A 16,101-nucleotide genomic window follows, 5' to 3' on the forward strand; every position below is an offset into this window, starting at 1 on the left:
ATTGATGCAATGTCTCAATGCAATGCCTCAAAAATACGGAAATCAAAGTATATGTGTAAGCGCGTATGTATTCACGTATGAGAAGATCTCAAGCTCAATGGGGTTAACCGATAGCCTATAAAAAACAAAAGGAAAACATCTGTAATTCTACCGCGTTCAAAATCGTTCGTGTTTAGACAAAAAAATCCCGTTCTTTATTTCTCCACCAAATAAGTTAAGAAACGTACCATCTTTCCTATCAAGATCATACCGCTCGGCCGTGAAAGGTCTAAGTACGAGACTGATTCAAAGGGCGTCAATGAGGTGAAAGCTTTTGCGGCTAACGGTCAAAATATTGGCCATTTAATGGCATGCGGATAATTTATTTCCGTCACAGTTAACAGGTATGTTAAACATTGATTTAAATTACTTTAAAAAGTTAATATTTTGTCTACACTGTTCTAAAACCCATTTCCGATCGGTTGTTTACTTCCTCCGGAATAAAAAAATATACATCAGAGAACATAGTGACGGTATTAGAAGAATTGCAAAGTACAATTAAAACATTCTCCATAATTAATAACATTACTATTTGTAAATATCATGGTTAAATAAAATCCATGATTTTCACAAGGCGGTATAATGTTTCAGGTTTTATCACATGCGGGGCAGAATGACTGAATGCAAATTGACTGAGACAGAGGGCATTTTTTCTTAATCACGAAGGCACTTTAATTTTGGTGATCAAGAGGACATGATGGCTTGATGCTGATTTAACCTTTTGCTGTTTGCGGCAACGACTTATTGATTGCAATATAACTAGATGAAGCCGTGTAACGTTGTTCACTGCATTTTAAAAATAAAATGTTCATTGAATCGATTGGTCAGTTACATTTGTTTTGACATTTGCGGCGGCATAAAAAGGGCTTCATCGCGCGGACATCGAGCGCGAATACAGTTCCCTCAAAAAATTTGCCCTTCATGTGATACTCAAGTGCCCTCGAGCAATTAAGGATTAATTTTACTTGTATTTTCAATTAATTTCACTTATATTTTTCCCAAAATTTCCCACGTCGCTTCGTGACTCGGGCAATTTTGGGGAAAACTTTGAAAATACAAGTGACATCAATCCTTATTTGCCCGAGGGCCCATACGATTACATAAACAAATGACCCCACATTCCGAACTTCTATAAGAGAATCTATAAGATTTTTTTTAGCTGCGGAAGTAGAGCAGTGTTCTCCGACTTTAGTTGTCACCCTAAATCTTTCCATTTGCTCCTCTTTACCAACTTGTCAGCTGTTTGTCAACTCATTCCACGTGCAAAAAGCTGACACTTCCGGTTCGCAGAATGCAACTCAGCGAGACGGGAGCCAACTATCTCTGTTACTGATACTAGAATAGATTGTGTAACTTCGTTACTGCGTTAGCAGATAAGATACTAATTAAACAGTCTAAGATTTTGACACATTTCAAAATGTTTACACCGAATAGCTAAATGCTTTGGCCCTTTTGCGACAAATGGTTATTCCCATTGAGACACTCTACTTAAGCTTTTAAAAAGTTTCAAAACTTTTAAGTTTTGAAACCATAAATGAGATAATCGATTGTCATTTCAAAACAATATCCATTCTGTGTGGTTGGTGCATTACGTCAGACCAAGATGTTGATGACGGCAAATGGGGCAGCAGCGGCTGAAATAAAAATGAGTAGAATAAGCTGAATCCTGAATAAATTTTAAGAAGGAGAAGTTTAGACCTACCTATGACTCATACCTTTTTTTATCTATAATAGTTTTTGTACCATTGAGGTGATTTTGGACACAAAATCTAACAAAGTGGCTGGACATCAAAAAGTGAACTGATTAACAATCATCCTATTCCGGTAGCAACACTTATCACTATAGATGTGCGGACTTCTTGGGTGTACTTACACGCCATTCTGTATCATTGCAAAAGCACACTCTCTGTGAACCCTGTGTGAGCATGGCAGGATCTGATAACCACTGAGGGCGTCCTGCAGTTAATGGGAAAAACGATTTCATTTATCATTCAATTGACTCACACGTACTCAGTATGTTGATGCAGTCCTGAAAAGGACTGTTGTTGGTAACAGAAACTGGCGTGCTGAGATAAACGGAGCGGATGTCACTATCAGTTCTTTGATTGACTGATCGATTGGAGGATCTCGAAAAGGGATGAAAAGGAAAATTTGCGTCTATCAAAGAGTGTTAACATTTGAATTGTATCAATTCTAAGTCCCTCTAAGAAAGGAAATATGATGATATGATAGCCCGTCATTCAGACAAGGAACTGTTTAATCGATCCACCTGTGCACGAAATACTTTAAGTGTGTTAGTAGTAATTTCACAGCCCTGCCATTTGATTCGGTTGCTACACTTATATCTAAACCATACCACAACGTTTTACGAAGTTATTTTGCTTTACTCAGTGATTAGCCATCTAGCCTCCAAGACGCCAATCAAGTGACCCTTATATGCGTTTATCAATCTTGTTTTGCTGCAGTTGCTAAAATCAGGGCCTTTGATCTCAGCCATTACCTCCAAACAGATGCAACATTCATCTTGTCCCGACTGTGGAATGCATTTGGGTTTTCCATGAAGCCGTTTGTTCAGACAAACATCACATTTGGAGATGTCGTGATTCAGAGGGTGATCCATTACAATTCTAAACAAAGAAGGAGCTGTAGTTAGCCTTATCCCGCATTAAAAGAATCCTTCATTTCCTAACAGTTTAATTAATGAACAAACTGATTAATTAATGTTTAGCATGAGCCAGACTGGGAAGACCTATTTATCCAAAGGAGTCAAAAAAGCGCGCATATTACAGAATTCAGTCTGCTTGTACTTACCTCTGTCTTCCAGAACCTTCGCCTCTTCGATTCTAAAATAAAAAAAAAACCTGCCTAGTAACATTGATAAAATTTTGATAAGCGAATGATAGCGCTGTCAATTCTAACATTGAATGGCATATCTTTTTCATATTGAACGCTCGTATTTTAGCCACTCGTGCGGAAAATATTACAAGGCGGCTATCAAGAGATGTAGATTAATTTTTGAGCAAAAGATTTTCTATTACCCTCATCGTGGTGCTCAGGGACCTGTCCTTACAAATCGTAAGGGTGATAGTGGGGGGAGGGACGGAGAATTTTGGATTTGTAGAAATAAAATGTACTTGATTCCCCTCCACCCAAGTCTTTCTAGAATTCTAATGATTCCCCCCCCTCCACTCTTCATTGGCAGTCAATATACCAGAGTCCCACCATCTGATCCTGAAAACAACGTGATTGCTCCTCCCCTCTTATCCTTCAACCCCTCCTCCTCAGGTGATGAATAATAACAGGGCCCTCAGTTAACTTACCTCCTCACACTGCTCGCTAAAGTTACACAGAAGTGCATGAAATGGCTGCTGAGGCCACATGCTAACTCCGGGGAGCTGTCTTGCCTCCCTTCCTCTCTTCTTCCGTGCTCTTTCTGTTCGTATTTCATGCTCCTTTCTTTCAATTTCCCAGCCAAACTCTGAACTTTCTCTCTCCCTCAACACTCTTTCCACCAAGGCGCACGCTTCTTCCACGCGTTGTACCAATCCAAGCAAAGAGCTGCCATAGCTTCTGTTCGTCACTGAGTCACCAGATTGACCAAAACGTTGATCCAAATTTTCTACTGCATTGGTAGCAACACTGTTTCTTTCTCTGTTAGTGCCAGGAGAAAAAAAAGGACTTCTTCAGTACAATATACTGCTACCAGAGTTCCTCTATAAAAATCTACCCATAACGTTGCTACTTGACCTGACTGGTGCTAACAGATTACTTTTGTCCTTTTCGGAATCACAAAATCAAACACTTTGAAAATTGCTGTAATGACATCCTAAAAAAAACAACAACAACAGAAACAGCAACAATATCAACTGTGGCACCAACTTTGCTGAATAGTGAGCATTATTACACGAATTAGCTGTATAGGGCTATAGACTTACAAGTATCTCTGTCTGTCGCATCTTCTGCATATGGTGTCTCCTACAAACTGAAACAAGAAAAAAAAGATAAAACTAAGAAATTTCAAAAGGGGTGTGGAAAGAAGTGATGATGGGCAACGGGCAAAACTGCAGTAACTGGAGTTTAGAAAACGGGATCAACAGAAGTTTTATTTGTTCATGGGTTCTTTCTTTCTCATTTTTCAGATCGTAATTTTTTCTTTTTCCAAATGCCGTCGTTGGTCGCTTGAGTCATTTCAACTTTCCCCGAGCAGGTGCAAGGAAAGACAACTTGCTGGTCAATTTAGAAGGAAAGAAACTAAAGAAAAACATGTTAGTCACCTCTTCAAGGTGGCATGAGCACCAAGGTCCAGGAATTGCCTCTTGCCACTCTCTCCATCCACTAGATCTTCTCATTTCCCTTCTCTCCCTTTCCATCACTTCTCTATTTTGTCTCATTCTAATCTCTCTTTCCCTTCTTTCCTGGTCCCTTTCAAGTTGTTCCCGCTCCAATTCACGCTGTTCTCTTTCTTGCATTCCCCTGTTCATTTGGACCGTCGTTCTGGCTACTCCTTGCACCAACGCAAGAGGACTGTTGTTCGTGGACTCTAAAGACTCAACATTGCAAGGTCTTATGTTCCTCGAATACGAACCAGCTGCAGACGAGTCGATAGCAATGTTGTTTGACCCAGCAATCTGGAAAAATGAAACAAAATAAGATTATTTTCAAAAATGTTTATTGTATGGCCAGCTCTTCGAGCGGGCGATACAGACCCATTTTTCCCGCTTGGAATGCTCGTTTTTATGCTTCATAAATCTATGAGCTGTTTTTGTTTTAAGTATATGAAAATTGGTAAAATTTTTTCCTGTAGAGATATCGCAAAGCACCTCAAGGGGGCAGTCGTAACAGCGAAAAAACAACGATTTTCGTGAGTTTATTTTGCAATTCCCTAAGGTATTTTTTTGTCATAAAGGAAATCAATTTTTTCACCAAGCTTGTGGGATCAAATTTGCCGGATCATTCTATCTCATAGTTTTTTCCAGTTTTTATGTCTTAGTCAAGAAAAGCTGCGATCTCGGCTTCAATTTTGGTGATTGAGAATGACTTTTGCAACGCTCTTCCCGCCCCAGCAGACCTGCTACGTAGTTCCAGAATAGCAATATCAGTGTCTCTCTCCTCATCTATAAGCTTTGATGTATTCAGTCTTTTTTACCTCTGCCCCCATCCATGTGCCTTGGTCAGGGCGTGAGCCATTTTGATTACGAGAAAGCAGATCCGAGCGTAAGATAGGGTCTATAGTATGTCTGGCCACGAAGGAGTCTGTCAAACCGCTGGCTTCGTTTTCCATAATACAGGTATTTGCAACTTAAGGAAACCAATGTTCTGCAAACAGAAAGTAGAGTAGGAAAAATTAAAGTGATTGGATATAGTTTTCCGGCTACATTCAGTGCACTCATGAATCAAGTTCCACCATTTGCAGTCGAATGATTTTCACACGTTGATCAAAGGATTGAAGGTTGAAAGCGTGGGTGTAGTATGTCAAATCGTCGTAAATTTGCTTACAAGAAAAATCTGCTTTGTAAACATCCATTCAGATGCCTCTGGGCTGAATCGGGAGTTTAATTATTCCTATTACGCATAACACATTATATTACAACTGCAAGATATCCTAACATGATAAGGGTGAAATGCTTGTCTCCCGCAGTCACTGTCGTTATTCACAATTTTCGAAAAACTAGATAAGCAGGCAATGGATAGAAACGTATATTTAGACATCGTCTGCATCCGGTACCAAGCTCTACTGAAGCTATAACATTTATTCAATCATTTCCGAACAAAATGCTATTTGCGTATAAGTAATAATGGGAAGACAGTAGGCAGGCCACAGTGGGAAATCCCGTGAAGAATTTCACGGATTCGCCATTTTTCAGTACATCGTCCATGAAAATATTCCGTTTTAATGTTGGCTTGTTATTGAGTTCGTTTGGAAGTGTTTTGTTCTCACATCTTGTAATAAAGTTCTGATATAACGCGCGCTGTAATTGGTTGAAAGGGCGTGCTGCAATGGCATTGGACCAATACAAAGGCCATGAATACCGTGGTAAGGAAAGAAGTTCCATTCGATCATTTTTCTCTCAACTCAGAGGCTAGTCGGCTAGTGTTTGCATGGTTGAAGTCCAACATGGCTAACAAAATTTGTGTTCTGCAAAAAAAAAAAAGCTGTCACGCCATTTGCCAAACTGTACTATGTCCGACCTTTTCCAGGACTCCTCTCTAGCTTTTTTTCGCCGGTTAATTGAAAGTGAAATTTCCGAACAAGCAAGCCGGCAAGTAGCCACAGGAGAACCAAGCCGCTTGCCTGGCGTGTCGCCATGTGCACTGTAGAGTTATTCATTGGTCAAGTGACTCCTTTCATCTCTCTAATTCAACTGTCTTTCGTTCAGTGATCAAGATAGCAGTAGATGTACCATACAACACTCGCGCTTAATTAATTTGCTCTTACTTTGGAAGGTATCAAAGATAGATTTACAACACAATTGAGTGTCCATAGGAAATGTCCTTACAAAAGCAACGCTGAGTAAAGCAAAACACTAAACACAACAATAACAATAGGCCTTTTCTTGGCCATAATCAGTCTCAAACACTAGCACCTAAAATGCGAAAAACACATGTACCGTTGGAGAGCGTTTGAGAGCGCTTGGTCAGAGCTGTTGAAGAAGGATCAAAGGAGCCATCAAAATCTTTGAAAGGCTTCAAACTAAGACGAACATCAAGTTTGATCTTCTCGAAAACCGGTCTCAGATTGCATACTAAAAAAACAGCGATTGCTTTTGTTCTTTGTCTCTCTTTGCTTGGGTATCTCCATTGGGCCTGTACTGTGCCTGTTGAAGTCCCCTACGTGTTCTTGTCCATGACTGCTAAACACATCATAAATGGAAGTAACTAGGGCTACACTTTCTGAAATCGTGCTAGAAGAGAACTGCCAAGTGGTGGTAGGAAAATTTGGTGTGGTAACAACTAATTATCTCACAATGGGCGCCGATGGTCTGACTGCAAGTGAAGGTGATGCTCTCTGAGTCTCATTTCCTACAGAAAAGTCTTCAAAACTTGAAAAGCTTGTTTGATGTTTGTTACTTAGCAGCTTTTCATCCCCGGAAGTTAAACGAGTCAACGCCTCAGCTGAAGCCACTAGCGCTGGGGAAGTGCCCGTCATTGGTGTCACAGGTTGGTAATTCACTGACATTGGATCTCTGTACCGCGGACTCAACCCCCTGGGTTATGAATTCTCTTGCATCGACCCGCTTCTATCTGGAGCCGGTGAACAGGGGAGGCTCTAAAGTGAGGAGGAGCTGCTATTGCTAGTTATAGAGTGCTGAGTCCAATCGTTTGAATGCTTGTTGCTAACTGACATGTCATAACTTTCTGCAAACGAGCTCTGTGGAAGACTCGGATCTGTTGAGTGCCGCAAGCGAGAAAGTTTTGATTAATACAAGTTGTCTCCAAGGGTGGTATCTTCCCATTCTGGTAATGTGTGTCAAGTGCATCGAACAACGCTGGATTCTGTTGCACAGTCTGTTTTAGTAATCTGCAGTTTTATATCTTTTGAGGAGCACATTCATGGTGAGTATTAAGTTTTAGTTTGTTATTTGTGATAGTCCACGACAATCTTTTTTCTCTTCAACTGTCCGTGTTTCCCTTTTGTATTCTTTTTGCCTTATTGGTTTTCCTTTACCATTGCCAACTATTATTCGAACGTTTCTATCAAATTTACGACTTTTTTTGACAACTTAAAATTCCTGATGTGGCTCCTTTCAGAAGTTGTGATCAACATTTCATTTCATACATGCTCGAATAAATCATGCAATCTGTTGAGAATATATCTCATTAAATGAAATTAAGACGACTATAAAACTTACTTTCGCCAGATGGAAATACAAATCCACGAGAATTTCTGCGTTTGATTTATTTTGTGATCATCATGCTTTTCACGGTCCTAGTTTACTTATTTTTGGAGAGCCATGTTTTTATAGCTCCTGAAGAGCTATTTTTGGATTTTCTGTTATTCCTTATGTAATTACCTCGTAAAATTCGACGTGTACATGTAGCCAAAGAGAACACAGATAGCCAACTGGAATTGTCATTGTCTCACGTGAATGCCAGGCCAGTAGTGAAAAAAGTGAATTTTTAAGCTTTCGTCTGACAGAGACTTTAAAAAACACGGGATAACTCTCGGGAAACTTACCTCAGACTCTACTACAAATAATGTTACATACGCCTCTAAAGGAAGCCTAAATGGCCCACACAGCATACTGTAATCGCAGAAGCGAACTGATGTCGACATCATCACTTTGATTTTCAGAGCAGTAAGGGTAGCGCCTTCGCTGAGCTAGCGACACGGAACAAGTCCGAAAAATCATCGACATGACTGCTCTATTCTGCATATGTGGTGATTTTGAGGGTACTCGAAGAAAATGAAGGAAACCCAGTGCGAGCGGTGGAGTTTCCTTACATCGAATGCCTCGCAATCAGCGCAACTGGACGGATTGCGTGAATGTCATGCCTCAAGAACACACTGTAACAATATTGCGTGACACTGTCACGACCGCGTGGTCCGCTGACGACATCGGTTTTCTTATATTAAATATATCTTGTTGTTCCGACATCTTGGTTTTGTATGTGTTCTCCTCTACATTGCCCGTTCTGGCTTGTTACACACACCAACCCGTTATTACGTCAGAACGTAAACAAATTTGACGTGGGATATTTCACCGTGAGGTTGCACGACTTTTCAAATTAAAATTTTCCCGAAATTTGCCCGTTCGGCGCCATTCTGGTGCTTTCAGCGCGCTCCTGTGGGTTCGTCACCTTTTTTGTCATATTTTCTGAAGAGGGATGAAAGTGTATGCTCTGTGGATACTCTGGCTCTTCTAATGATAACAAGACGCGAAAAAAGGCCGAAAACTTCAAGTTGGAGATTTGATTTGCTGACGATCAAGATGTGCACATGAGACAACAACTCTCGAAGGTTGGTCTTAAGATGTTGATGTCTTCTGTGAATCACGAAGTTGTATGTGTAGAAGGTCGTGAGATATTCGTTACGATAATATAATGTAGTTTAGAATTTGATCTTTGTTTACCTAAACTTTGAAACAAAATTGCGTGTTTTCTTCTTCGTTTTTGGGAGGTTGAGGTAGATTTTCTAAGTCATGGCTCACAACTGTCTTTGGCCTTTTTACTCTCTAAGTCTGTTTTACATGTTATGTAGGCATGTGTCTTAAACCTTTAACTCCCAAGTTAATTCTCCCCTCTAGCTGTTACACATTTCCTAGTAAACATGTTACGAGAATTTGGTGTAACAAGGTAACATCTATCTGACAGGTTTGAGTATTCTAATTACCTGTTTGCTGAATAGTGTACAGATATTATAGAGAGAAGTTACCTGTTAATCACTTGTGGGGATTTAAGGGTTAACAACAGTTATAGTCTTGTCTCAATCATCTCCGGTTTTATCTTATTTTGTTGCCGTGTTTTGTGAGAATTTTTCTAATTGCCTTTTTGGGCTTGAAGTGCTAAACTAGAGGATAAACTTTGGTAGAACCTATTTACCACATGGCCCCTAAATCACTCTCACCGTCAATTCATTGTTTATTTATTTAGCTTTCAGTCTTATCAGTTCATTCATCTCAAACAAATGCGTGGGCTTAGTCTCATGAGTTTAAACTGTGTTAATTATGTGTTATTCAAAACGAATGGCATCAGCTTCATTCGGTCTTGTTTATTTTAGTAGAGTACTTCTTCCAAATGAAATGAATTTTGAGTCGAAGTGTGCTATGAAACTCAAAGATTACAATTATCTAACTTTCTCTGGTTCTTAAAATATGAGAGGAATGATACAACAAATGAATAATTACTGACTTGGAGCTGGAACTCCTTGTTTCTTTAGAGTGTTAACTACAGTAAATTTCTGTTGTATTTAAAAGTGAATTTCAGGTTAAAATGTCTTCAAACCAGTTTGACTAGCATTTCACTTTGCCAGAAATGTTTTGATCCTTCAATTTTTATTTCTTAAGTGAGACTGATGATAGGAATTAACTTATATGTTCTCTGCTGTTCAGGGAGATGTAAAGTAACCCCAACACCCAGAGTTGGTACTACTGACATAATGGATAGGTGTCACATACTGTTGCAAGTTGGTATTCAAGAGATTGTCATTAGTACCAGATGCTTACTACTGGGTTAAATTATCAATCTTTTGTTTCCTCCATGAAACTTACCTCAACTAGCTTTATTATGCCATATGCAACTTGTGTCTATACTTTATTTGCTACTGTAAAATTACCAATAAAGTTTCTGAAAGTCTTGTACAAATTTCATTGGAAAAGAATATGAGGGGTGATCAGGTGAAATATGGTTTGAGTTTTCTGGATGAGAGTTATAAAATTTCTTAAGTGACTAATGTATGAATAAGTTAATTGGCTGCCATAAAATTGGCACAGCTAACCCTTGGCCAAAAACTATAAATTTCCTCAAATAGGCATCCAAGTCAGTGCCCGTTACGGCATTAAATACAATTTTAAAGTCCCCTTGTGATTTAAGTCTCATTTCTCTAAAATCTGATTGGTGTAAATCATCCATTTCATGTAGAGATCAACAAATCTCCACATTAGTTTAATCTGACCTCTTTGGTCTTGTTCCTAGGAAAAAAGGCTTTTGGAAATGTTTTTGTTTATCATTCCATACTGTTAATATCAGCTCTACTAGTTCTTTGTTGTTTTGCTTGTAATAAGAGTCTTTTCAGACCATCAGATTGTCACGTATCTTGTAATTTAATAGGTTGGAAAATAAGGTTGCAATGAGTGTATATGATTCTGTCTCGCAGTTGAAATGATAGATGAAAAGGATTCTTGTAAGGAAATAGTTGACTTATTTAACTTTTCTTTACTTGACATTGACCTTTTTTATTTTTGGTAATGATCTGCCCAACCGGTTGTGACTCATGTAAAAAAAACCTTAATTTTTTTGCTAAAATTGCAAGTACATTGCACTAACAGTACAGTTGATATTCTACAAAATGCTACAAAAAAGTGAGTACTTAAAATGATTAACATTAACTTAAGATAGCATTGATATGACAAAAGTATACTATTCACTACATTTGTGTTCTTAGACAGGTCTCATGTATCCTTCACAAATAACATTTACATTGATCACCCAAAAAATAAAGCAAGACTCAAATTTGATTGTATAATCTTTTGCTTTCAGAAAATTACTTCCTTCCACATACCACACATCAATCTTAAGACTTCAACACTTCCATCTAAGTTACAGAGGGAAAAAATGTCAAGTTGTTTTCTGACATATTTTCCTGCATTTCTTTTGTGAGAAACTGATGCAGCTACATACCAGCGGTTTCTCACATCAAACAAAATTTACAGAACATTTGCAGACAAATTGCCTCTCTACCAGATAGAACTTGCTTCAAAACTTTTTTTGTCCCCATTTGGCTTTTGCTCTATCGAGAAATGTAAAAATATATCCGAGAACTGCACAAAAATTCATGTTAATCAGGTTGTCATTACTTTTAAGCAACTATCTCATTTGAAACATGCACTTTTTTGAATGTGCAATACTCATATTCAATAGAAAATGCAATCTCGAGCCCAGGGTCATTTTTTCTCCTTGTTAGCAATATGGTCACCAAATAATGACCTATGGGAGAATCAATACAATTTTTTATTAGTTGATAGGAAAATGATAGACTCCACAGAGGGAAGTATGATTTACAGAAGGGATTGATCAGGCCAGAAGTAAAGTATTAACAATGGTAAATTTAGATTGTTTATACTTGTGTTACTGTTGTTTGTTTTTTTTTGTGTGAAAGTTTTCACTTGTAAACCACCAGTCAATGTGTGATATGACATCCAGCCAAAGCTGCTGCAAGCTGCAATGGCAGGAGGCTGTTTTTCATGGAATGATGGATTGCCATTGTTGTTGTCAAAGACACATAAGTAGAAACAAATTCTATTCATTTGTTTAAACAAAACGCAGAAAAGTAGGCATTGTAGAGGCCATGCAAGAGTATGGAAATGTACCAGTGTAAAATAGTTCTACATCAGAATAGCATAGTATTCAGTATCAAAGAAGAAATCGAGAAGACCAATTATGTAAGGAAATTGTGAAGAAAAGGGTTCCATTGTTAGGAGAAAAAAAAAAAAAAAAGAGGTCTGTTGTCATCCAAAGCCCTTCTCGGGCCATAGTTTTACTATCTACTTCACTGTGAGTAAATTGCTCAAAAGATCCATTATACTCACATCTTGGGTACTCCAAGAAGACACTTCTGATGGAAACACAGAGGTAATTGTTTCATATTTATCTATGAATCTGGCAACACATATCCTCCTTTTCTATCATCTAAATTTTAACATTAAATAAACCAAGCAATCAATAGGGGTTGAAATACCTGAGGAAATATCCGGAGGTTCTTAGGTGTGAAGGTTTTATATGATGCTACATTAACAGCTTTTTTGTTATTTTTTCATTTTTATTTTTTTTACAATCACAGTCTACAGATGTTTGTGATCTTGTGAGGCTTCCAGTCCCTCACTGTGTTTGAGATTACGCTTGCCTTGGTTTGTGTTGTAGAAGCAGTGCCAAACAATGAAAAAGACAAGGGAAATACTGGAAATAATAATGGCAGGAATAACAGCCACAAAAAGTATTATTCCTCATTTCAGTCCTATATAAACAAGGAAGTCAAGTTCATGGTCAAAATTTATAAGGAATAACTGCCTAGTTTCATATATCCACAATTAATCTCATCTGTTTGTTTTTCTGTCTATGTGTACTTTGCTTTGGCATTTCTTTACAAAATGTACAAATCAGCTGAACAAGAAGCAGAAGAAATGGATAAGAGGGATAACCTGCCTAAATTGGACTCTGTTTCAATGATTCTGATGGGAAAAGTATGCCAGAAATGCAATGTTCCTAGAGTGAGAGTAAATTTAATTCTAGACTTGTACAGGAGTTCAGAATATAGATCTGGAGATTAAATCAAGCACTAGTGAAAGCCAAAACCCAAGTAGGCAATAGATTTAAAAGGTTCTTTTCCCAGTGGACTAGTAGTAAATATTCAATGTGGAGTTTTAAGATTTATTACAATGAACTGGGCTCTGCAAGGCTACAAAATGAAAACAGTGAATTGAGGGGGCAGAAAAGAAAGCTTGAAGATGATCTGAAAGAGGAGAGGTGCAAGATAGGCAAAATTGGGGAGAAGTTAAAAGGAAGCAAAGGCTTACATTAAGAAAATTGCTGTTAAATTTAAAAGACAAGTTCAGAAATTAATGAGACTGCAAAAGGAACAGAAATCAAGAGGCCCTGCCAAAAGAAAACATTTTCAGATTACACTGCACAAAAAGCATCAATCTAGAGTTCGAGAACAAATGGTCACAGATTGTGAAACATCACTGTCATTTCTTGGGCTTCATAATTTTGTGGGCACTAAAATTGAAATATTTGATGAGAACACTCATGAATACGAGACTCTTAACTTGGTTGATGAGGAACATATTCAAACCTCATCTCAAACTGAAGAACTGACTAATGAGAACATTGATGAAGTAAATTTACCTCTCTACATCAAAGAGAGATTTGATGTTTCAAATGAAGCATACCACAAACTTATGATATGCAAGCATCTGCCTAGATCTTGGAAAATTCAAGACAGAATTAGGGAAGCAGGATGGGATATAATTAGCCCAGAAGAGTTAAATTATTTAGGAACATTGATTTCACAGTTGTGGACTCAATTTATAGCCATAACTGACATGATGAAGTCAAATCTTCGCCTTTAGTACTGAACAGTTTCAACAGAAATCTAAGGCATTCATGGATCAATTCCTACAACTACCGGTATATCACACCAAGCATGTGACTTCATACATGCACGTTCTTTTTTGGCAAGTGCTCAAGTTCTTCAAACTGTGTGGCCAAATTTGCTCCTTCACTCAGCAAGGCTTTGAGAAGCTGAATATTAAAACAAAGAAAGATTACTTTACGTTAACCCACCAACGAGGTCTTGATGTATTTTCACAGACTGTACAGAAAAGAAGCTGCATGAGATATTTAGGGGACCTTGGATGCCAAAGGAAAAGTAGAATTTTTAACTGCAGTAATTGTGCTGCACAGGGACACAACAATTTGACTTGCATGTCAGAATGTAAAACGTGAATTCAAACTATGTTTTCCCCATCCCATGTGATTAAATTGAATGGAAGTGGGTTAAACAATGTGAAAATGGTCAAATACCCAATACTATGCAAGCATGTTAAACTGAACAATGATTCTTAAACTGACTTAAACTACTGTTTAAGAAAGTTTAATAATCATTGTTCAGTTTGAGTAATTTCAGAAAACTCGTGATTAAATTTTCATATTCCATATCTAACTATGAGTCTACTTGTCTATCCAGTTTTCGTTCGTGTTTTGTGAAATCAATAGAGGCCCTTTATGTTAGTTACATCCCTCATCATTTTAGATAGGATTCCCATATATGATGCTTTTCACCCAGCAGCATCAATATTACTTCCATAAATCACTGTTACATTCTTAAGAGGTTATCCCAATGTAAACAAATTACCTAACTGAATTATTTTCATGAATCTAAAATCGTACCTTTCCTGCAACTACATAACACAAATCTCCACAGACGTTCAGTATCCTCTCGTACCATTTATTTCCCAGAATATTACAAAGCTTGCGATTCTTATTACTACAATGAACATTTCTTCCTTTTGACTTCTTCACAACTCCATTGTCTGCTAAGTATTCCTAGTAAATATTTATATCGATGCATTCCTCTATTCGCACTTCAGGAGATTCCCGTTTGCTTGAAAATAGGCCGAATTTTTATTTTTCCAAAAAGACGACAACATAGGACTTGCCTTGTCTTCCAAAGATTGATCACTCGTGAAAAATCGTCGCTCGTGAAAAATCGTCGCTCGTGAAAAATCGTCGCGCGTAACGGCCGAGAGCTAGTTACTCATTGTTCGCCAGTTGTTCGGCATCTCTCTAGTCAACATATTCATTCGAACATCTGATGAAGTGGATTTTTACCTTGTTGCTACTTTTATCTCTCTCGGCGATCTACAGAGCGTGTGACGACACTTCAAAAACACAGTCAACTTTAGTGCAAGTAGCCATCGCATTCGTTAAAAATTTCGTGCTTACCTCGATTTGATGCATTTTTCCTTCAGCACAATTTTTATTTTTTCATTGTATCCTTTCCAATTTCACACGGGCTCCCTCTTCTAACGTCTTAAAAAACCCTTCGAATTCTCTGGGCGAGAACATTTGCCTTTAGCCGCCATCTTGAAATTTTTCTGTGATTTCGCACCCAGGCCGGCTCTTACTTCATGTAGAAGACAGGGTGAAGCCCGACAGATACCACACGTTGAAAAAGGTCATTCGACTTCAACAACGCAGGGGGTTAATATTACTTATTTTGCAACGAACGCTGAGAATGGTTCATAATTTTAAGGAAAAGGCGATCTTTGCCGTGATGAATTCTTACCCATAAGCAATTCGCACGTTTTTCGCTTCTGACAGAAAAAAAAGAAACTGCGTTGAATAAAGCTTTCATCCCGAAACGTTCTTTGTCCAGTTTCGTCTTGCTTCTTATTAATAAATTTCATGCAGCATGAAGTCTCTGTACACACTAACAAATTCGCGAACCCAATCATTTTTTAAATATCTCTATCAATATCTGACCATAACTTTGAAGTCGCTGAGCTTGTTGGCAATTATGCTTACCGTTGTTCAGTTCCAAGATAAGTCCCAGGAGTATTTCGAGTGAGTATTCAAGGCGCCGTGTAGCGAAAAGTCATCCAAATTTCATATGTGTGCGAAAAAAGTGTGGCTTTCTTTTTTAGGCCCGTGGGTGCGTAAATTAAGCAGTCACATGATCAATTGTCTAAATCTTTTGTCCTCATTTTGTTTTTTTTATATCGCGGCCAATGGAAACTCATAGTTAGTGTCAACCGACCCCTAGAATGAGAAGGTTAACATGTAGGTACGTTGTTTATGATCACGTGCATTACTTGAGCATTCCTAAGAGACGGACTTGAGCTTTTC

At 38.1% G+C, this 16,101-nt stretch overlaps 1 protein-coding gene, 2 long non-coding RNA genes and 1 pseudogene across 4 annotated transcripts in view; 2 read left to right on the plus strand and 2 right to left on the minus strand.

The window, feature by feature from the left end:
- Window positions 1–850, plus strand: LOC149041133 (uncharacterized). Its single transcript, XR_016189135.1, has 2 exons — window positions 1–383; window positions 631–850. It is a non-coding gene; the product is annotated as an uncharacterized LOC149041133 (long non-coding RNA).
- On the minus strand, window positions 523–5,355 carry LOC113675809 (uncharacterized). Its single transcript, XM_089214442.1, has 8 exons — window positions 5,186–5,355; window positions 4,314–4,667; window positions 3,975–4,021; window positions 3,360–3,690; window positions 2,851–2,882; window positions 2,540–2,666; window positions 1,913–1,995; window positions 523–1,673 (listed from the first exon to the last, which is right to left on the minus strand). Exons 1-8 carry the CDS (start codon window positions 5,318–5,320, stop codon window positions 1,628–1,630), a joined length of 1,155 nt encoding a protein of 384 aa, XP_089070568.1. The 5' UTR covers window positions 5,321–5,355; the 3' UTR covers window positions 523–1,627.
- LOC149041134 (uncharacterized) overlaps window positions 5,351–16,101 on the plus strand; it is an 18,230-nt gene continuing 7,479 nt past the window's right edge. For both annotated transcript variants that reach the window (XR_016189134.1, XR_016189133.1), the window contains exon 1: window positions 5,351–8,998. This is a non-coding gene — a long non-coding RNA (uncharacterized LOC149041134). The remainder of the gene's footprint in view (window positions 8,999–16,101) is intronic.
- On the minus strand, window positions 14,578–15,213 carry LOC149041135 (uncharacterized; annotated as a pseudogene).

This window comes from Pocillopora damicornis, chromosome 8 (genome assembly GCF_964200805.1).
Source record: "Pocillopora damicornis chromosome 8, jaPocDami1.2, whole genome shotgun sequence".
NCBI classification, from domain to species: domain Eukaryota; kingdom Metazoa; phylum Cnidaria; class Anthozoa; order Scleractinia; family Pocilloporidae; genus Pocillopora; species Pocillopora damicornis.

What these genes read in the sequence shown, in the direction of transcription:
- LOC113675809 (XM_089214442.1), bottom strand. Translation starts at nt 5,320, where the DNA reads ATGGAAAACGAAGCCAGCGGTTTGACAGACTCCTTCGTGGCCAGACAT. An exon ending in GCACATGGATGGGGGCAGAG is followed by an intron (nt 4,668 to 5,185) that starts GTAAAAAAGACT and finishes TCATTTTTCCAG; the next exon opens with ATTGCTGGGTCAAACAACAT. An exon ending in TTAGCGAGCAGTGTGAGGAG is followed by an intron (nt 2,883 to 3,359) that starts GTAAGTTAACTG and finishes TTTTTATTTTAG; the next exon opens with AATCGAAGAGGCGAAGGTTC.